At 42.4% G+C, this 23,918-nt stretch overlaps 1 protein-coding gene across 1 annotated transcript in view; it reads left to right on the forward strand.

Annotated features, from left to right (window-relative positions):
- ASAH2 (N-acylsphingosine amidohydrolase 2) overlaps nucleotides 1-23,918 on the forward strand; it is an 83,856-nt gene that overhangs the window by 19,859 nt on the left and 40,079 nt on the right. Inside the window, exons 3-8 of the mRNA XM_040362061.1 lie at nucleotides 2,566-2,725; nucleotides 4,554-4,703; nucleotides 7,141-7,317; nucleotides 14,984-15,111; nucleotides 17,045-17,122; nucleotides 21,998-22,118. Of these exons, the coding sequence (XP_040217995.1) occupies nucleotides 2,566-2,725; nucleotides 4,554-4,703; nucleotides 7,141-7,317; nucleotides 14,984-15,111; nucleotides 17,045-17,122; nucleotides 21,998-22,118 (814 nt within the window). The remainder of the gene's footprint in view (nucleotides 1-2,565; nucleotides 2,726-4,553; nucleotides 4,704-7,140; nucleotides 7,318-14,983; nucleotides 15,112-17,044; nucleotides 17,123-21,997; nucleotides 22,119-23,918) is intronic.

Here is a 23,918-nt window from a genome sequence, read left to right on the forward strand (position 1 = left end):
ATATATATCCAGGTTTTAGAGCAGCATATGATCCTATGTAGACAAAGCTTTATTCAGGGAAGGCCTTGTATATTTTAGCAGGACAATGCCAAACCGCATACTGCATCTATGACAACAGCAATGCTTCATAGTACAAGTCTGGGTGCATAACTGGCCTGCCTGTAGTCCAGACCTTTCACCAATTGAAAATATTAAGTGTATCTTGAAACAAAAAATACGACAACGAAGACCCAGAACTAGGGAGCCGTTAGAAACCTATATCAGGCAAAAATGGGACAACATTCCTCTCCCAAAATTCCAGCAACTGGTCTCTTCAGTTTTCATATGTTTACAGAGTATTGTTAAAAGAAGAGGGGATGTTACATTGTGGTAAGCATGGATCTGTCCCAACTTTTTTAAAATGTACCTTATTTTTCTATTAAAATGGTAAATTTTCTCAATTTAAAAATTGTATATGTTTTCTATTTTCTTTTGTGAATGAAATATGGGTTTGTGAGGTTGCATTCTGTTTTTATATAGATTTTACATTGTTGTAACTTTTTTAGACTTGGTGTTTTAGCTCAATGAGCGAAATTAAAAATGTTTGTGCTTTTGTAAAATTTTGCCTATGGCAAAAACTGTTATGTCCCTGGCAAAATAAATTTTTGACAAAACCACGCTACTCATTTCTAGTGCTAACACTAACAAGCAACTGGTCATTAATTGTTTATGTAGCGCTACCCCCGCAGGAGCCGCTGGTTTGTTGTTGGGATCGGCATATTAAGTTACCTAATGTTGTCTAGGGGTGTAACTGATGAATAAAGTAGTGAGCGAATGTCCAGTACATGAAGGAAGGTTTTCAAATGCTTTATTTCAGGCCCAACATAGCCAACATCAACATGCAGTAGGAAGGGAAAGGTTGATGAAGCGATAGAGAACTTTGCGGTATCAGGCCTGGATATGAACCGAGCGATCCTGCTCTCAACAGCACAATTAGGCCTAGTACACACGAGAGGATTTATCCGCGGATACGGTCCAGCGGACCGTTTCCGCGGATAAATCCTCTCGAGGATTTCAGCGGATTTGGATCCGATGGAGTGTACTCACCATAGGATCGAAATCCGCGCCAAAATCCCCTCGGGATGACGTGTCGCGCCGTCGCCGCGATGATGACGCGGTGACGAGCGCGACGCTTTCATATAAGGAATTCCACGCATGCGTCGAATCATTACGACGCATGCGGGGGATCCCTTCGGACGGATTGATCCGGTGAGTCTGTACAGACCAGCGGATCAATCCGTTGGGATGGATTCAAGCGGATAGATTTGAAAGCATGTCTTCAAATTTATATCCGCTTGAAATCCATCCCAGGGGATAAAAATCCGCGGAAACAGATCTGCTGGATTGTACACACCAGGGGATCTATCCGCTGAAACCGATCCGCTGAGATTTTTCAGCGGATGGATTCTATCGTGTGTACGGGGCCTTACAGTAGTCACAGTTCGTCGCCACTCTAGCTAGAGTGGGTGAAGTGCCCCCGGACAGACTTCTGCCACAAGCCTGGCAGACGAAGTGTCACTTTATGTTGCTGGGAGGAACAGGCCTCTGCCACAGGCCTGTGCCACAGGCCTATAACTTGAATGAGCAAAGTTGTCGAATTGAGCGAATCCTTCCAGTAGATTGAACATAAGTCACCGGATGACAGCAAAGAGTACCTGTCAGCATTCCGGTCACCAGATCCCTGATGGTTCGTTCAAGCTCTGTTGGACAACCTGCCTCTGGGTTCTCCTCAAGCCGATCCCCCAATCTAGCGGCACCCAGCCTGGGATCTTCTCAGTAAAGCGGGGGACCCAGTAAGTCACCGGGGCCCCTTTTAGCCAAATGGAGCTCCGCGTAGCATGCGGCCCCGGCCTGGAAGGCCAACGCCGGGGTCCGTTGGATGTGCGCACCCTAAAGGTGGATGCCGCACCTGGAACCCGCGGGAAGAACCAATAAATATGGCGTCTGCCACAGATATACCCCTTCCCAGCATGCCCCATGAGGGAAAAACTCCTCTAATTGGCTGCTGGGGAAGAGTGGCTCTGCCAGAACCCCTCTAGCGCCACCTGTCACCCAGGGGTGGAAACAACACCCCTGGAGCGCAGACTGACCTACAGGATAGTTCAGGAATGACAGCAGCCCACAATTTAACAAATTGTGAATGGGAGCAAAATAACTCTCCCATTCCCCACTAACTTTAGCGTAGTGCCCATACTGAAAGTAAGGGGGCGCTACATTTAATATAGTGCACATTCTTCTTTGCCCTACTAAACTTGCTCACATGATTTTACAGTTAATGACTGGTATGATTTTAATATGCTTATTGTCAAATATGGCAATTTCAACTACAATTGTTAAAGTAAACTTGGGTCTTTTCTCTATGCTTGGTTATCCAATGATCTAAAATTTTTAGGGTTCAGAAATCTAGCCTATGTTATTTTTTTCAGGTCCAACAACAGCTGCCACCACAACCACCACTGCCAAGACCACCCCCACCACCACCACTGCCACGACCACCACTGCCACGACCACCACCACCACTGCCAGGACCACCACCACCACTGCCAGGACCACCACCACTGCCACAACCACCACCACCACAACCACCACCACCACTGCCACTACTACTGTCCTAACTGATTCTGAAAATTTCCTCGTTGGGGCTGGTAGAGCTGACTGCACTGGCTTCCTAGCAGATGTTCCCCTGGTATATATATTTTTTTTACCTACATTGCATATGTAAAAAATTAATTACAATAATATTCATAACAGTTAAAGTGGTTGTAAACCTCTGAAATTAAAAATGAACAAATTATATCCATCTATATTAAGTCCATCTAAAGCATCAAGTGTGATTTCTGTCTCCTTTCTTCCTTCTGCTATCTGCATTAGTTACTTCTGACTGGTTATCCCGGCACTACAGTATCTTGGAAGACAGTCCTGCCCCCCCTACAGGACACAGAAGATGATTGACAGCCTTAGTGCTGCATGTTGCCCGAGACTGTGTAGAGGGGGAGTGTTGTTTCCCTTCACTAAGGTCTCATATTACATGCAGTTCTGCTCTCTATGATGTGCAGTGAGTGACATCAGATCCCCACCCCTGCCTGCTAAAGCAGAGAAATAGCCTTTAATCTGTGTGTTTTAGAAGACTGTAGAGAAGAGAGAGCCGCAGATAAACATGCACAACTTTTGTAGGAGGATTTGTTTTAGTTCTGTGTATCACCTGAGGCTAGTCCCGTATGTGATGGTTTGTTGTTGTTCAGTCGATTAGTCGAGGTTGACTCTTCGTGACCTCATGGACCATAGCGCGTCAGGCTTTTCTGTCCTCCACTGCCTCCTGGAGTTTGCTTAACTTCATGTTCATTGTTTCGATGATGCTATTTATTCATCTTGTTTTCTGTCATCCTCTTCTCCTTTTTTCTTCCATGTTTTCCAATGAGTCCTCTCTTCGCATTAGGTGGCCCAGAGTACTTGAGTTTCAGCTTCAGGATCTGTCCTTCCAGTGAATATTCAGGGTTGATTGCCTTCAGGATTGACTGGTTTGATCTTCTTGCCGTCCAAGGGACTTTTCAGAGTCTTCTCCAACACCATAGTTCAAAAACATCAATTCTTCAGTGTTCAGCCTTCCTTATGATCCAACTTTTACAGCCATAGGTTACTACTGGGAATACCATAGCTTTTTACTATACAGCACTTTGTCCGTAGGGTGATGTTTCTGCTTTTTATAATGTTGTCTAGGTCTCCCAAGAAGCAAGCGTCTCTTATTTGCATGGCTACAGTCACCGTCTTCTGTGATCTTGGAGCCTAGGAAGATAAAATGTGTCACTGTTTCCATTTCTTCTCCTTCTATTTGCCAAGTATAACTAATTGCAAAACTCTTTTTTTGTTAGTTTTGGATAGAGTGGAAAAGGATTCAAACAGGTTTTATCAGTTTCTGCTCCTGTCGGGGAGTTTCATCCTCTCTTGTGTTCATTGAAAGTGAAAGTAAAAGAAAATCCCAAATTCTGGGTTGACACTAGAACAGGAATAGAAGGGAAATGGGGACACTAGTTCTGGTGACCCTGTGACACCACTGGATTCCCTTGTTTTGGATGGATTTCCTCTCACTTCCTGTTTTGGCTGTAGGACAGGAAGTAAAGGGAAATGTTCCCAATGGGATACAGAAGGCACAAAAAAACAACCCCCTCCTCAAAAACAAAACAAAAAAAACCTGGCTTATAACCCTCCCTTATTCTATCCAAAATGAAAAAATAAATGTTAAATTTAGTGCTGTTAGGTTTTAATTAGCCTAAGCTAAGTTTATAGTTTAGTATTCACTACTCCCCTAAGCCCTGTGTTATTGTTTGTGTCTGTTTGTTGCTGGAGTGTGTCGCTGGCAATAGTGCAAGAAGATTTAATAAAGCTGAATTATGAATTTTTCATGTCATGGCACTTATTACACATATATTAAAGCATCCAAAAACGTTATATACTACTTGTATAAAGTCTTCAAGTAAGTAACCAAAGTAACCAAATGTTTTTTTTTTAATCTCTAGATGGGTTATGCTAGTGGTGATCAAATAGCAGGAGGACTTCACACTCGTCAGTACAGCCGAGCCTTCATTGTAGCCCAGCCAGATAATTCTAAGAGGGTGGTGTTTGTCAGTGCAGACATAGGAATGATGTCTCAGAGAGTCCGGCTGGAGGTAAGTTCACAAATAATGTGTTTGAAAGGATTTGAGATTCCAATTGTAATTTTTCTCTGTTTAAATGTATTTTACTGGAAAATGTTCACAAGTTATACCAAGGCATGACAGAACATTATAGCCTTGAAGAACATGATATTGCAGGATCAGCATAACAGAAATCTTCTCCTCAGAGTGCACAAATGTGACAGTTAGTATCTTCGCACAAAAATATGGTTTGGGACATGGGTGCTCAACCTGTGGCCCTCTGGCTGTTGTGGAACTACAAGTCCCATGCAGCATTGCAAGTTAACAGTTACAAACATGACTCCAAAAAGCAGAGGCATGATGGGAATTGTAGTTCTGCAACAGCTGAATGGCCACAGGTTGAGCACCCATGGTTTAGGAGTTGCAACTTTTTCTCTAGAGAAGTCATGTCAGATAGGGAGGTGCAATCAAATGAGGTCAATGGAGATGGATAGTAAGGCCTCATTCACACATGACTGCCTATCCATGCACCTGTATGAAGGGCCATCTTTGCCTGCACAAGATGCACAGGTGTTCCATGCATTTGCGTGCAGGCAGACCTATTCATGTCTTTTGAGGTGCAGCGGCTGCATGGTCACAACCACTGGTCCCACCATGACAGCTGTGCGGATGCATGTCCCCAAACGTACACTGTCTGCATTCGGGGACATGAACTTACACGACTGTCAAGTTAGGACCAGTGGCTGTGTCTGTGCAGATGCTGTTCCCCAATAGACACAAATGGTTCTGCAAGGCATGTGAATTCATGGAGCACCTGTGCAGGCAAAAATGGTTCTTTGCACGGGAGTATGTATAGGTATGCTGGTATGAATGAGGCCTAAAAGAAAGGAATAGGTAATAACTTCTGGATATGGGGGTAAGGAAGTAGAGAGGAATAGTGGAGGGAATAATATAGAGAGGTGGGGCAGAGCATAACAGGGCATGACAGCTCGCCAGGATCAATTCTGGGATATATCCCCAGTATATATTCTTCAAAGAGGTATCAAAACGGACCCAGGGATCCTACACACATTCAGAAGCATTGAGAGTGTTACTTATCGTTGCTGCACAAGCTTTCATGCGTTTGACGTCTTGAATGCAAGAGTATAGTTTGGTGTTTGTTGGACCATATGTCTGCTACCAATGAGAGGCAATCAAACATTCAATACCTGTGTAGCGCCTGGTTACTTTACAGTACCGGTGCTAGCTAAATTTAGAGGGAGATCAGAGTGTAGTTAAACTCTGATCCAAATTGTTATGTGTTAAACAGGGTCTCTGTCTCAGCTTGGCTGTGCTGTGGGCTTATTCTGCTGTGCTGGGGTGTTCTTCCAACCCCAGTGCTGCAGGTGGCAGCAGTGGAGTCGAGGCTTGGGTGCTCTTCCCAGCAGCCAATCAGGAGGGTTTGACCTCGCTGTGCATGCTGGTGAGGGGTATTTATGGGACAGACGCCATTGGTTCTGGGTCTTCTTCTTCGAGTGTGGCACCCACCTTTAGGGTGACCACATCATGGCGCCCCAGCGTTATGGCCTACCTGGCGTTCCACGCAGTGTTCCTGGTTCCGGGGCCACAATGGCCCAGAGCATCTGAACAGCGACAGGGACCCAGTGAGCAACTGGGTTCCCACCTTTAGGGATCACAAGCTATATTGCTGTTTGGTGGGGAGTCCGTCTGAGTAGCGCCATTGCGAGGTTGGCGGTCCAAAAGGGCCTTGACAAACCACCGGGGTAGCCGGACACTGAAGGATTGATCACCTGTCAGTCGGTACCTGGGCGACAAGTTGAAGGAGATCTAGGCGTAATTCATCTAAGGAGGATTGCCTCCGTAACTACAAATCAGAGAGGGCCTGTGGCAGAGGTTTCTCCCTGACGTTCACCAAGGAGGGTCTGTGGCAGAGACTTTACCTCAAATTCAAGTTCACCAAGGAGGCTCTGTGGCAGGGACTTTATCCTACAAAGGTTCGAGTGATACTCCAGCTGCCAGGTCAGTGAAAGAGGCCTGTCCGGGTGCACTAAACCCACTCCAGCAGGAGTGGCGCAGAGAAGTATTATGCTTGGAAGCAGGACTGTTTCCCTATCATCACGCCTGAATTTGCTATTCTCCTTTCAACTTTACTTTCCTCACCACAAGTTTTATTGTTTTTTCCCGGCTGGGTAATAAAGAGCACAGCAAAAAACACTTGTTGCGGACATTCCTTTACTTCTACCAAATGCAATACGCATCATTCACCCCTGGGAATTTGGGGGAGCCATGAGGTAAATGTGCCACCCAAAACAATCAGCAGCTCCTTCAGGGGTAGTGCTACACCAGTTAGAAATTAAATCTAATGCAATTGATTGCTTTGGGCAGCACCTGTGTATTCAATTTCCACTGCCAAAGCCCAAAATCACCATGCAGTTTTTACACATTTCTACTACCATATTTTTCTTCAAAGGTAATGGACAAGTTGAAAACCAAATATGGGGATCTATACAGGCAAGACAATGTAGTGTTAAGTGGCACCCACACCCATTCAGGACCATCAGGCTTTTTCCAATACACAACCTTCATGTTGACGAGTAGAGGATTTCACAGAGGGATCACCGATGCCATTGTCAATGGTATTGTTAAGGTATGATCTGTTGCATGTGATTTTCTTTAAGATTTCAAAGTAATGTCAATGTCAAAGTAAACACCAATTCATATATACTTTGTTTTTTATAGTCAACAAAAAGTGATAACCATATTTATTTTAGATTTATGTGGACTTTGTGTTAAATAAACTCTTGCACCACTACAGTACACCAGGGCTTTTAACATCTCTGTATTCTGACATCTACTATTGTAATAGGATTTTATCGCTTTTGTCTCTAATTCTCAGGACCTTCACATTCACTCTTAAAGGAGCATGTTCCCAGTCACCTCACATGACAGAAATTCCCATTCCCATGGCAGAATACCTTTTTACCCCAGAATAGATAACACCCTTTGTAGTGTGTGATAAGAGGAATAGCAGAAAGATAATTATAAGCTGAAGTCCATAAGTAATTACCAAACCTTAATATTATAGTGAGCTCTTATGATATGTATAAAAGTTCAAACCATTTGCCTATCAGCAAACATTTTGATTGTTATCGGATATAATTTTCAGAGCAGTGCTTACCTTTATAGATAATGTGCTTATTCCAGTTTATAGAGCCCTAAAGAGCCTTAAAGTGACCATGTGCTATATTTAACTTGGCTTTAACCACTTAAAGACCTTAGGTGTTTTTCAGATTTGGTGTTTGCAAGACTAAAACAGTTTTTTCTGCTAGAAAATTACTTAAAACCCCCAAACATTATATATTTTTTTTCTAACACCCTAGAGAATAAAATAGTGGTCATTGCAATACTTTTTGTCACACCGTATTTGCGCAGCGGTCTTACAAGCGCACTTTTTTTGGAAAATTTTTTGAATTAAAAAATAAGACAACAATAAATTTGGCCCAATTTTTTTATATATTGTGAAAGATAATGTTACGCCGAGTAAAATGATACCCAACATGTGACGCTTAAAAATTGCGCCCGCTCGTGGCATGGCGTCAAACTTTTACCCTTAAAAATCTCGATAGGCGACGTTTAAAAAATTCTATAGGTTGCATTTTTTGAGTTACAGAGTAGGTCTAGGGCTAGAATTATTGCTCTCGCTCTAACGATCGCGGCGATACCTCACTTGTGTGATTTGAACACCGTTTTCATATGCAGGCGCTACTCGCGTATGCGTTCGCTTCTGCACCTGAGCTCGTTGGGACAGGGCGCTTTAAAAAAAATTATTTTTTTGTTTTCTTATTTCTTTTTATTTATTGTATTACTTTTTACACATAAAAAAAAAAAATTGATCACTTTTATTCCTATTATAAGGAATGTAAACATCCCTTGTAATAGAAAAAAGCATGACAGGTCCTCTTAAATATGAGATCTGGGGTCAAAAAGACCTCAGATCTCATATTTAGGCTTAAATGCAAGAAACAAAAAAAAAATTGAAACTGTCATTTTTTCAAATGACAAAAAAAAAATGTTTCTTTAAGACGCTGGGCGGTACTGACGTTTTGACGTCACTTCTGCCCAGCAGAGCCATGGGGACGGGTGAAGGACATTTTTCCCTCACTCACATCCCCAGTCACTTGCCGAACAGTCCCGATCGCCTCCGCCGATACCGACGGTAAGCGGCAGAGGGCGCGGGAGAGCGGCGGGAGGGGGGGGCCCTCTCCCGATAACGGCGATCTTGCGGCGAATCCGCCGCGAAGATCGTTGTTATCGTGTACAGGACCCTTAGCACTAAAGATGGATACCTCGGTTGTAGCAGCAGCTGCTGCCGTTACCGAGATATCCATCTTTAAAATGCCGACGTATATGTACATGAGCGGGTCTGGAAGTGGTTAAAATCAGTCAATAATTCCTTTGCAAAGATAGTTCAATAGTAATGTCATATGTAAGGATGCCTAAAGGTTGCCAGTAAAAAATATGGCTGTGACACTTGACTTGGAATTGGGCTCAGAGCCGGCCAGGATCATCCAAGTGCCTGCTACAGTGTGTTTGGGTGGTACCGGTGGGGGTGGGTCTGGCAGAGATGGTGCCTGAACATGTTGTGTGATGTCATGGTGCAAGGGAGCCGAGCGGAGTGGCCAGAGCTTTGTGTGAGGGTCTGTGGGACGAGAGAAAGGCGTGCTGGGAGCGGGCCTGTCAGTGTGGTTTGGACTGGAGGGGACTGAAAGGACCACTTGGCATGGATAGAGACTGTCACTGTGACTCAAGATGGGATGTGTCCGTGATCTGTGCTGCTGCACACTGCCTTCCATTTCATGTGCATGTGTCACCCCTTCTGATTCCTGTCCCTGAGCCACTTACTTACTATATTGAAAATAAAATAAGAAATATGACTTTTGCCTTAAAGTGGAGGTTCACCCAAAAACCTTTTTTTTTAACATTAGATTTAGGCCCCATACACACGATAGAATCCATCCGCTGAAAACTCCCAGCGAATGGGTTTCAGCGGATAGATCCTATGGTGTGTACACTCCAGCGGATCTGTTTCCGCGGATATTTATCCCCTGGGATGGATTTCAAGCGGATAAATATTTGATGACATGCTATCAAATCTATCCGCTGGAATCCATCCCAACGGATGGATCCGCTGGTCTGTTCAGACTCACCGGATCCATCTGTCCGAAGGGATCCCCCGCATGCGTCGTAATGATTCGACGCATGCGTGGAATTCCTTATATGACAGCGTCGCGCACGTCGCCGCATCATAATCGCGGCGACGGCGCGACACACGTCATCGCCAGAGGATTTTGGCGCGGATTTCGATTCGATGGTGAGTACACTCCATCGGATGGAAATCCGCGGAAATCCTTCGAGAGGATTTATCCGTGGAAACGGTCTGCTGGACCGTATCCGCGGATAAATCCTCCCGTGTGTATGGGGCCTTAGGCTCGTTTTGTCAAGGGAAATCGGGTGTTTTTTTTACAATCGAAGCAGTACTTACCATTTTAGAGATGCATCTTCTCCGCCGCTTCCGGGTATGGGCTGCGGGGCTGGGCGTTCCTACTTGATTGACAGGCTTCCGACAGGCATCCGACGGTCGCATACATCGCGTCACGATTTTCCGAAAGTAGCCGAACGTCGGTGCGCAGGTGCCGTATAGAGCCGCACCGACGTTCGGCTTCTTTCAGCTACTCGTGACGCGGATGTATGCGACGTTGGAAGCCTGTCGGAAGCCTGTCAATCAAATAGGAACGCCCAGTCCCGAAGACCATACCCGGAAGCGGCGGAGAAGATCGCTCTCTAAAACGGTAAGTACTGCTTCGTTTTAAAAAAAAACTACCCGATTCCCCTTGACAAAATGAGCATCAATCTACTGTTAAATTATTTTTTCGGGTGAACTCCCGCTTTAATGTCTATTGTTAATTGCATATTGTATTTATTTGTAGCCTAAATACTGAAATTTTAACTTAAAACTGTAATTTTGTAACTTTTGGAAATGGCAGTAAAAACTTGGCTGTGCCAGTAAATTTTGGGTGTCGTGTCAGTAAATTTCAATCTGGTATGTTGGCAACACTGGTTACATGTCTGTGCTATGACATATCTTTTAGGTAGGTGTACGCATGTACATGTAGGTTCTCTTGTTACTGTATGTTTCAGAAAAAAGTCATCTGGCAGCTTGGAATTAATACTTGATAAATGGTACATTTGCCCAAAATGGATGTAACGTTGCACAGATGCATATTCTCTTGTAACTTCAAGACTAGTTTTAGGGATCTTTGTGATTAACTTCTGGCAACTTTTATAATAGCATTTCATTTGAATTATCTTTCCACCAGTATCGGTGACTTAGGCCTCGTACACACGACCGAGAAACTCGTCGTAAAAGAAACATCGTTTTCCTCGACGTGTTCCTTGTCAGGCTTGTCGAGAATCTTGACAAGCTTTCTTTGCGTACACACTGTCAAGACAAAATCTTGTCGTTTTCAAACGCGGTGACGTACAACACGTACGACGGCACTATAAAGGGGAAGTTCTATTCCATTGGCACAACCCTTGGGGCTGCTTTTGCTAATGTCATGTTACTGCGTGTTAAGTAAAAGTTTGGTAAGAGACGATTCGCGCTTTTCAGTCTGTTACAGCGTGACGAATGTGCTATCTCCATTACGAACACTACTTTTACCGAAGGTGCGCTCCCGTCTCATACTTTATTCTGAGCATGCGCGGGTTTCTAAGCATACACACGAACGTGTTTCTCATCGTAAACCAGCCCGACGAGAAACACGACGAGGAAATTGAGGCTCCCAGACGAGGAAAAAGAGAACTTGTTCTCTTTTTTGCTCGTCGAGATCCACAACAGTTTTCTCGACGAAAAACATACACACCACAGTTTTCCTCGGCAAAAAAGCTTTGCCACCAAGTTTCTTGATGGATTCTGTCGAGGAAACTTTTACTAGGAGGGGGGACTTTTACTAGGAGGGGGACCTACACAATGCTATACAGTATATAGGCCTTGCCACAGGAAAAATAAATAACTCCTCTTTGGAAATGCTACAACAGTGGTTCTCAACCTTGGTCCTCAAGTACCTCCAACAGGCCATGTTTTGTGAATTTCTCTTAGATAAAATAGCTGTCCAAAATACCAAGCTATTGACTCTGATTTAAAGCACCCGTGCAAGATAATGGAAAACCTGAAAACATGGCCAGTTGGGGGTACTAGAGGATTGAGGTTGAGAACCACTGCACTACAACATACCACTCTCTAAACACCAGGCACCTGCGAGCAGTCCTCCTATTTATCTCTCACTCTCTGCAATTCGCTGATTGGTCAGGAGAAGTATATTGCACCTACCAACTATCAACAGGGCAAATACTGTCTCCAGAAGGCTCAAGAAGCCCACTGTCCTTGCAGAGCTAAAAGAAGTTACCCCTTATTACATCAAAATATGTGAACAGTGTTGCTGGGATGGATATAGTTATAAAAAAGAATGCTATACTTACTTTTCTATGATAAAAAGCTACTCTTTGCTCATTTAAATGCTGGCCACATGTCTGAGGGCCTAGGTACTCAGTCCTATGATGTATGCCAAAGGCTAAAATCAGCCATACTGAATTCTAATCCTTGCCTTTAAAAGATGTCACATGACTAAGTGCCCCAGTACAGCGTTTTCTCCTAGAATGTTAACTTACGTTGGATTCGTTGTTTCTCTTTATTTGTCCATCTTTGAAGACTGTTAGCCTTAGCTTCACTTTAATTGTTATTGTTAGACAGTAGATTATGGCACTGGCTATACTTTTTTACAGACATTTTATAAACAGGTACTGGATTTTTTTTAATCAATCAAATAACCCACATCCTAGACTAAAAAGTGCAAATATTATCTAAATAACAACTAATTATGTTTCCAATACAATCACAAACCATACAATCAATAAAGTAATTATAATAAATCTAACATGAAATTCCATCGAAAAACACTCCATGCAGTGCTCTGTGCTGTTCAGTGTTGTATTAGTAAATAAAACAGTTCTTCAGTAAAGGTCACCCTTGTACCACCAACTTAAACGCAAACAAGTCGCCGGACCTCCATGACCCCCTAATGAAAATTGGGTCATGCTGCGCTTTTCCTCCTTAAGGCAAGGGATCCCCAGGCCAGCCATTCTCTCTCCTCCAAATGTATTCACTCTTCCAATTGAGGAAATAGTCAAGAAGAAAAAAAGAACTTACATAGTGTAAAATCCTCATTTTATTAGGAGCTAGCAGTTAAAAGCTTACTAGTGCTCACTCACGTTAAAATGTACATAGCCTTGCACCAGGATTTTTAGCATACAATCACATATATCATCGGCTCCGCTATGAGTGTCTTGCAACGCTAGCCAAAGGGGTATACCTCTACCTCCTGGGCCGTGACAATGGAATGGCATCACTTCCTGTCTGCTGTCACTGATTTTTTTTCTGGCATCTCATATCCGATAGACCAGTGGTCTTCAAACTGTGGCCCTGGGGCCAGATGTGGCCCTTTCTGGAGCTTTTATTTGGCCCTTGGGGCACTGCTTCATCCTCTGATACCAACAATAAGGCATAATTCCCTCCCACTGACACCAATGAAGGGACACAATTCCTCCCAGTGACACCAATGATGGGGCACAATTACTCCCAGTGACACCAATGATGGGGCACAATTACTCCCACTGAAACCAACAATGAGGCATTATTTTTTCCCACTGACATTGCGACTTTTTCTGCTCCCAATGGACACAATCTGGCCCCCCTGAAGTCTAAAGGGCAGTAAACTGGCCCTTTTTTTTTAGAGTGTTTGAAGCTCCCTGCAATAGACAAAGAGGGCCAGATTCTTGTAGATCCGCGTATCTTTTCGCGGGCGTAACATATCCGATTTACGTTACGCCTCCGCAACTTAGAAGGGCAAGTGCTGTATTATCAAAGCACTTGCTCCGTAAGTTGCGGCGGCGTAGCATAAAAAGGCCTAATTCAAATTTGGAACAGGGGGGCGTGTTTTATGTTAATAACTTGTGACCCAACGTGATTGACGTTTTTCACGAATGGCGCATGCGCCGTCCGTGGAAATCTCCCAATGTGCATTGCTCCTAATACGCCGCAAGGACGTATTGGTTTTGACGTGAACGTAAATTACGTCCACCCCCATTCACGGACGAGTTACGCAAACGCCGTAAACATTTTTAAATTTGACGCGGGAACGACGGCCATACTTATCATTGGTACGCCGCTTTTACGCCACCATATAGCAGGGGTAACTTTACGCCGGGAAAAGCCTTAAGTAAACGGCGTATCTATACTGCGTCGGCCGGGCGTACGTTCGTGAATTCGCGTATCTAGCTGATTTACATATTTCTAAGCGTAAATCAGCGTAAACGCCCCTAGCGGCCAGCGTAAATATGCAGTTACGATCCGACGGCGTAAGAGACTTACGACAGTCGGATCCGAGGGAATAATCTATGCGTAACTGATTCTAAGAATCAGGCGCATAGATACGACCGGCCAGACTCAGAGATACGACGGCGTATCTGGAGATACGCCGTCGTATCTCTTTTGAGAATCTGGCCCAGAGTTTCTTTGAAGCCACTAAAAGAAAACAAATCTAATACAGAAATATTCTTTTGAGTGCACTTATGCCGCATACACACCATCACTTTATGTGATGAAAAAAAACGACATTTTCTGTGAAGTAAAAAACGACGTTTTTGAAACTTCAATTTTCAAAGACGAAGTTGCCTACACACCATCGTTTTTCTCACAATGTTCTAGCAAAGCGAGGTTACGTTCCACCACGTTTTTCCATTGAAGCTCGCTTCATAAGTAGCTTCTGGGCATGCGCGGATGAAAAAACGTCGTTTTAAACGCCGTTTTTGCTACACACGGTCAATTTCTGTGAAGTAAAAGTTTACGTTTTGAAAAACGACACATAAAATTGAAGCATGCTTCAATTTTTTTTGGTCGTTTTTTAGAAGACATAAAACGACGTTTTCCCCCACACACGGTCAATTAAAGTGACGTTTTTAAAAACGTCATTTTTTTTCATCACGTAAAACGACCGTGTGTACGCGGCATTAGCCTTCAAGTGGTTTCCCATCTGAAACATTTGTATACAGCAGTTATATTCTGTAATTTAGGCATATTAAAAAACTGTTAGGGCAACTCCTGAATTTATTTTTTTAAGAACATAAAATATAGTAGTGTAAAAAAAATATCTATCCTAACTTGAATGCTTTGTTTTAATTCTTCATTCTGTGCCTAGAGCATTGACATAGCACATGTAAATCTAAGAAGAGGAAAGGTGTATGTGAACAGGGGCACTGTACAGAACAGCCATATCAACAGAAGCCCCACCTCCTATCTGCGTAACCCTGAATCAGAGAGAGCCAGGTGAGGCGGTAGTTGTGCTATACATTTCATAATGGAAAATTATGGCTGCTAATAATCATATGTGGTATGTGTACCTAATGACTAACAGTCTAATTTTTCTTTTTCTATTTGATATAACTCTATGATAGAACATAATCGTTTTTTTCCCCCACTCAAATGTGTGTTTGTGGACCACCATTTATACTAGGATCTGCCCTTGTCCTGGGAATGATTGTTGTGATGTTACCAATATATTATTGTGTGTTGATCAGATAAGTCTGATATGTTATATAATTGTGTTTAAGTTATCAAACATTTATGAAAAGATAACAAAAATGATGGCTGGACATACTTTTTATAGGTAGCTTACTTCTGCAATGACCTTGGCAATCTCCATCCATATTGAAACTGTATAGCATAACATTTGCTTTTTAAAGGATCTGTACAGAATGAAACATGGTGGCTGCCATTGCTGGCCTGCTTCTGAAAATGTTTTTTGTTTTCTGCCATTGGCTTCAATGCTTTCTGAGTTGTTGACCCAGGCAAACACACATGTAAGAGCAAGTCAAAGGAAAAGGTCCATAAGCCGCACATTATGAAGCAAACCCATGAAGTAAGATGAATGGCAGCCTTTAGCCTGCACTCCAGCCAGGCCACGCCCCCAACACATTTTTCTCCACCCCCTTGGAGCCTAATCATGTGAACTCATGGAACGTCATGTAAACTCAGTGACTCAGATGGTATTGCTCTTTTAGGCACGATCAGTATTTTCAGAATAGTAGGTTAGCATTGACTATTCTGAATGCAAAACTAAAGTAGAAAATTTGTATATTTGGTTTTGTAACTAAATGCTGTACAAATAGGTGGGGGGGCACCACTGTACTGCAGCACAAAACAGGGCAGGGAACTGGCCATACATGGCTCAGTTGTTTTCATTCAGACAGCAGGCTGTAGGAAAAAAAATGTAACCGATTCCCCCATCCACACATTCTGAGTGGATGGTGAAATTTTTCCTGCTGCCAGTGGCGGCTGGTGCTCGAAATCTTTGGGGGGGCACAAACGTAAAAAAAAAAAAAAAAAAAATTGCAGCCTCACTGTGCCCATCAAATGCAGTCACTGTGCCATGCCATCAAACGCAGCCACTGTGGCATAAATTGTCACCACTGTGCCATGCCATCAAACGCAGCCACTGTGCCATCAATTGTCACCACTGTGCCATGCCATCAAACGCAGTCGCTGTGCCATGCCAAACGCAGTCACTGTGCCATGCCATCAAACGCAGTCACTGTGCCATGCCATCAAATACAGCCACTGTGCCATCAATTGTCACCACTGTGCCATGCCATCAAACGCAGCCACTGTGCCCCTCAATTGTCGCCACTGTGCCAATTGTCACCACTATGCCCCTCAATTGTCGCCACTGTGCCAATTGTCATCACTGTGCCCTTTAATTGTCGCCACTGTGCCCATTGTCACTACTGTGCCCATTGTCGCTACTGTGCCCATTGTTGCCACTGTGCCCTTTAACTGTTGCCACTGTGCCCATTGTCACTACTGTGCCCCATTGATGCCACTGTGCCCTTTGTTGCCTCTGTGCCCATTGTCACCGCTGTGCCCTGTAAAATGCACTTACCTTAATCCTTTGACATCCCTCGATGTCTTCTCCCGCCTTGGTGATGCTTCAGCCAATCAGGTTACCGATAACCAGAATAACCACTTTTTCCATCATAAACTCCCTAAACGGGAGTGTGGTCACTTGTTAGATGGGGGGAAACTGTGGGACTGCATATATATGGCCGGCTTAGCAAACATTACTTAGCACTGTTCTGCTGATTCATGTCATACTATTTAGTGCAAAGTGAAATACAATATTTCTAGTGTTGACTTTTGTGAACTTCTGACTCAATGTGCATCTTACAGTGGACAAAATTACAAAATATACCTCTGTATGCAGGTACCCAACAAACACAGACGACGACATGACTATATTAAAGATGGTGGACATGAACGGAAATGATGTTGGGCTCGTTAGGTGAATGGCTTCAACCTATTTTAGTAAACGCAGAATAAATGTATGCAACTATGCAAAAACCCATGTATGATGTGAGCAACAGGCATATACATTTTCAAATAAACCTATCAGGATTGAAATATGGGAGTCACCATTCCTGACTAGGGTTGTCGCCTCATCCATTGAAAACCGAACACATATTAATTACAGGTTCTATGTCTAATTTAGTGCAGATAAGGCACTATGTGAGTTTGCCATCTTAATCAGCCACAGAACCTGTATAAATAATATGTGACTCATTTCGAAATGTGCCAAATCTGTGGCTGTCTGTTCCTTTCTCCAGTTCTTTGTGTGTCACTGACCTTGATCAAGCTTGTGTATATTAGGTTTTGGGGCTTAGGATGACAGTTCCAGCGTTGGCAGATCCTATAATTCTCTCCTCACAGATTTCATTTGAGAGTTGTCTGAAGAAATGCTGTTTGTTGCAATAACCGTATCCAGGCCAATGTGCAAACTGTAGCAACCAACTGTAAATGACCAACAGCCATTTGTTGTTGTTTCAACTAATATAAACTGAAGAAATTGCATGGTTCCTTAACTTTGTATGTATCAAACTAACTCTCTCTCTCTGTAAAAACAGTCTGTGGTATTGGAATTAAAGGGAGTTTTTTTTAAGCAAAATGATCAGGATTTGAAAAAAATGCCTAGGGCTGTACTAAAAATGAAACTACTAAAAGTAAATGTACATTTGCTCTGTGCAAATGGGGCAAACAAGAATTATATTAGGTTAATTCCTGTGATGGTTGAATATTTTTCATTGATTTAAAATAGAAAACACCAATTTGGCCACTAGATGGTGCTAAGTATCATAGGTGTTTCATATGTGGTTCAGCACCATCTGGTGGCCAAATGTGTTTTTGACTTTAACTTGCACATGCTACAAGAACATTATTTTTTTGCTCTATTTGCATAGACCATTTGTACATTCACTTTCCCTACACTCCAAATGTAAATTGCATGTCTCAACCCAAAAATGAATCAGACATAATACCTATTATGTAGATCAGGAGTCTCCAAACTTTCTAAACAAAGGGCCAGTTTACTGTTCTTCAGACTTTAGGGGGGCTGGACATTGGTGTCAGTGGGAGGAATAATGCCCAATGGTTGGTGTCAGTGGGAGAAATGGTACTCCATCATTTGTGTTAGTAGGAGTAATGGTGCCCCATTAAGGTAGTAGGAGGAATACTACCCCAATGTTGGTGTCAGTGGGGGTAATAGTGCCCCATCAATAGTAGTGGGAGGAATGACACCCCATCATTGGTGTCAGTGGGAGAAATAGTGCTTTATTGTTGGTGTCAGTGGGCAAAATAGTGTCTTGTATCAGTGAGAGGAAAACTGCCCTGAGGGCCAGATAAAGGCAAGCAAAGGGCCGCATCCGGCCCGTGGGCCGCAGTTTGAAGACCACTGATGTAGATAATACGTAAATAATATATAGATAGGAAAGTATATCATATTTACTTGTTCTAAACTTTTTTTCATACATTTCTTAAAGTGGTAGTAATTCGCAAAAAAAAAAAAAAAACCCTGCAAGACAATAGCATTTATTTTATTAAGTTAATTTGTATTGGTGCAGTGGTGATAGAGGTTATCCAGGGCGCTCATATCCTATATCAACAACATAAAGACAATAGCATAATGTGCTAGTATGCATCGCATACTAGCGCATTATGAAATACTTACCTTAGAGCAAAGCCCCTGCAGCGCGCCCGGTCACCAATGAGGGAGCTGACATGTTCCATCTGCATTTCTTCTGGGTTCATGGGCTCCGGTGCTGTGAGTGGCCGGAGCCGCCATGGTGTCACTCAGTCCTCTGTTCCAGCAAGGAGCTCTGAAGTTCCGGCATGATCTGCTGGACCTTCAGAGTGCATGCGCCACTGACGTCAGCGGCTGCGTGCAGGGTATTCATTTTACCAACAGGTAACAACAGCCTTACCAAAAGCCTAGTAGGTAAAATTCTCCAAACAGGGTATACAGCCGCCGGGCACTCGCGATCGCTCGTTACAGAGCAAGAACCAGGAGCTGTGTGTGGGAGAGATGGGGGAGAAATTACTGATCGTCTGTTCATACAATGTATAAACAGTGATCTGTCATTTCCCCTAGTCAGTCCCCCCCCTTCAGTTAGAACACAATGAGGGAACATCATTAAACCCTTCCTCACCCCCTAGTGTTAACCCCTTCCCTGCCAGTGGAATTTTTACAGTAATCAATGCATTTTTATAGCACTGATCGCTATAAAAATGCCAATGGTCCCAAAAATGTGTCAAAAGTGTCCGAAGTGTCCGCCATAAGGTCGCAGTACCGATAAAAATCACTGATCGCCGCCATTACTAGTAAAAAAAAATATTAATAAAAATGCCATAAAACTATCCCCTATTTTGTAGACGCTATAATTTTTGCGCAAACCAATCAATAAACGCTTATTGCGATTTTTTTTACGAAAAATATGTAGAAGAATATGTATCGGCCTAAACTGAGGAAAATCTTTTTTTTAATATATTTTTGGGGGATATTTATTATAGCAAAAAGTAAAAAATATATATTTTTTTCAAAATTGTCTCTCTATTTTTGTTTATAGCGCAAAAAATAAAAACTACAATACACTGTATACAGATTAGAAAATGTCCACACTTGATTATGAAGCTATGCTTAGTGGTTTGCACAACAATACAAATATGAATAATTTTCTGGGATTTAGATAAAATATATATTTGTCAATACTATATTATATAGTGTATATCTTTTTATATACAGGGTACACATCCAAATGTTATGTTTTTTCGTGGTATTTTATCTGAGATAACAAAGTACATTTTTTTTGCTATAAAGGTAATCAAGGTGCAGCTCTAAACTTAAGTGCTCACATCCAATTATTAATCAATCATTAAATTGAGAGTCCATTTCAGCAGTAATCCACAGGAGGTGTTTAGAGGAAGCAATAACACTGTGGTAGAACGAAGTGCTCCAAAAGGGATGAAGAGACCACCACCAGCACCCAGTTACACTGCCTCTTACCATCCACAATAGAACCTCATAACAAGGCAAAAACACAATAAATAGCACTCCTAAGCAGATCTGAAGTGTGAATAATCCGCCTCTAGGACTCCTGAACGTCTCCTCTATAGACTCATCAATACCATAAAGGGACAAAAGAAACACTTCTCATAGTGTAGAAATCCCAACCCAGTTTATTATTTTTTGCAGATTTATCCACGTACCATTCTGCCACTGGAGGGGTTATGCCTGTAATGTGGGGATGGTTTTCGGTCCTGTATATATATAGTGCGATGTCGGTCGTCAAACCACGCCCGTGATGTTGTAATTTGATGATGAAACGCGTAGGGTGGCGTAAGAGACGTGTGACGTCCTCGCGCATCTGGATGTGGCGGCCATCTTGCTGTTTGTAGACATATGATTTTTAACTAATAAACTGGGTTGGTTTGTTTTACACCAAGAGAAGTGTTTCTTTTGTCTCTTTATGGTATTGATGAGTCCGTGGAGGAAACATTCGTGAGTCTGAGACCCCGTACACACGACCGGATCTGTCCGCTGATATTTGTCCGACGGACAGTTTCAGCGGACAGATCCGGTCGTGTGTACAGCCGACCGGTTCGGATTCCCGGCCGAGTGTGCTTTTTCCAGCGGACACAAATTTCTTAGCATGCTAAGAAATCTGTCTGCTGGAAACCTGCCCGTCGGACGTGTTCGGTAGTCTGTACAGACTCACCGGACACGTCCGATCGGTCGCCATCCCTCGCATGCATCGTACTGATTCGACGCATGCATGGAAGCTTTGAACTTCAAGGCCGCCCACGTCGCCGCGGCGACTGCGCGGCCACGTCCCCACGTATTGTTTACGCGCGGATTTCTGTCTGATGGTGTGTACAACCATCAGACAGAAATCTCCGGGCGGACATGTCCACTGAAAACGGTCCGGCAGACTATTTTCAGCGGACTGTCCGTCCGTGTGTACTGGGCCTTAGAGGCAGATTATTCACAAAGCAGATCTGCTCAGGAGATGGTAATAGGCAGTGTGATCAGGTGCTGGTGGTGGTCTCTTCATTCCTTTTGGAACTCTTATGCCTCGTACACACAACCATTTTTCTCGGCAGGAAAAAAATCTGCGTTTTTCCCAATCAGATTCCTCTCCAGCCTGACTTGCATACTAATGTTCATGCAAAAAAACATCCGACCAAAGTGCGGTGACGTACAACACGTACATCCTTTCAAATGGCGCCACCCTTTGGGTAGCTTTTGGGCTGCATACTTACTTCTGAGCATACACGTTTTTTTTCCTCTCGGTAAAACATACACACGACCGTTTTTCGCAACGAGAAAAGGACTGACGGGAAACACGATGAGAAAAAAGAGCTGGTTTTAATTTTTTGAGGGCTGTTTTTTCATCGAGAAAACTGCTAAGGAGCATACACATGACCGGTTTTCACGACCAATATAAAAAATGGCAGTTTTCTCGTTGTGGAAACCGGTCGTGTGTACAAGGCATTAGTTCTACCAGGGTTTTTGCTTCCTCTAAACACCTCCTGTGGATTCCTGCTGAAATAGACTGCAGGAGCAACAAATGTCACCCTTATCTCAACTTCCAAAAGGTTTGATTGCATATAGGCAGCATATGTCTGTCACACTGTCGGATAGTTGCCCTGGGTCATATTGTATTTATGTAACCCATAGCACAGTTATTAAAGTCAGTACTACTAAGCTTATCAAATCTTTTTTATGAAGACATTTTTATAGACTTTAAATCACTAAAGCCCATCTCTATTCCATCAGAAAACACTGCATATTGATCTCACTAACATGAATTTCCCCTGTTGCTTCCAGCTGGTTTGCTGTGCATGCCGTTAGTATGCCAAACACTAACCACTTGATCAGCAGTGACAACTTGGGCTACGCGTCTTACTTGTTTGAGATGGAAAAGAATAAAGGGTTTCTGCCTGGAGAGGTTGGTGTTGGACTGAATGGCAAATAGATAATTGTAGCACTGATTGACAGAACAATCACATTGTAGAGAAACAATACAGTAATGTATTTGAGTGTTTGCATTATGGTACTTCTTAATAAAAGAAAAAAAAAACCTGTATAATTAAAGTAGAAGAAACACCTAAGTCTAACTTGTCTTAAAAATATCCCTTCACCTCTCCTCCTACCTATTCAGCCTAACCTGTACTTACCTATTATTATTAATTTGTTCCAGTCCTGTCATGTGATCCTGCAGTTCTGGCTCAGGGAGTGCTGGAAAACGGCTGTGAATTCTGGAAGCCGTATCGTCACCCATGGCCCAGCTTTTGTCAGCGCTCTCTCTTCTCCCCTGCAGCAGCTGTTCATTGACACAGGGGAGTCAGAACTGCAGGGTCATGTAAACAAGCCGGATCACGTAAATCGAGCTGATTAAAAATAGGTATGTACACATATGTGTATGGGGGGAACCAATGCGCAAAACCAGCCTAAATGTAAATAATTAAAATATCAACTAAAATCTAAAAGCAGCAGCCACTACTGAAATAGTGCTCACGCACCAGAAGACATATGTAAATTGGGGGTAAATAGAGGCGCTTGCCAAGAATAGCTAAAATAACTAAAATGCCAAATAACGCACAGCAACGTATGGATAATAATGATTGAATCCAAATAATGTTTCACTCCTTGTTTCCAATACCTTCAAAAACATCTACATTGAGATGAATGAGGTGGAAATAGTGAAAATTAATAATCCAGAAAAATAGACTAAAAATAATAATTAATAGTCAACACATTAGTATCAATCTAATAGTGTCATAAAACAGTGATAACTTGACCGTGATAAATCCGTATGGAAGGACCAAAAAAAACACACAGTGTAAAATCTGAGTGATAAATAATGTTAAGAATAAACATCAATGTTTGTGAATAAATAATCTTCAGAATAAAAAATATTATATATATAAAAAAATATAATAAGATATAAGCAAAAAATGTTGAATAAAAAAGATTGATGAAAAAATGTGATAAATAATTTCAAGTTAATTAAAGTGACGTCATCTCCGCTCGCGGCCGAGAGCGGAGATCTACTTCTTTACATACAAACATTCGCTGCATGCTGTTTTTACTTCCTGGTAAATGTGAGTGTAATACCTTGTTTTAACCACTATTAAAATTGTGTTGAACTTATTACACTATGGAGTTTACATTTACTTTCATGTGAGTGGTCTTGAGCTTTACCCTTGGTGGACGTTTTGGAGTGAACCATAGAGTCTAGATTGCTGGAATCCTTCAATACATCTAACAGGCTGGTTTAACCTGTTTTGAGGTGAGAGGCTGGAATTATCTTCACGAGTCTGCACAAACTACACTGGAATTTCGTGCGGTGGATGGCAGCACTTATTTAATTATTATTTACACATTTTTTTTGAAGAGTTTGGACTGGCACCTTATTATAAGTTTTTCTTGCACCTTTCTTTTGGAACTTTCCACTACTTTTGGAGGTTGACTTGAAACACTTTAATTAACTTGAAATTATTTATCACATTTTTTCATCAATCTTTTTTATTCAACATTTTTTGCTTATATCTTATTATATTTTTTTATATATATAATATTTTTTATTCTGAAGATTATTTATTCACAAACATTGATGTTTATTCTTAACATTATTTATCACTCAGATTTTACACTGTGTGTTTTTTTTGGTCCTTCCATACGGATTTATCACTGTCAAGTTATCACTGTTTTATGACACTATTAGATTGATACTAATGTGTTGACT

This window comes from Rana temporaria, chromosome 8 (genome assembly GCF_905171775.1).
Source record: "Rana temporaria chromosome 8, aRanTem1.1, whole genome shotgun sequence".
Lineage (NCBI taxonomy): Eukaryota > Metazoa > Chordata > Amphibia > Anura > Ranidae > Rana > Rana temporaria.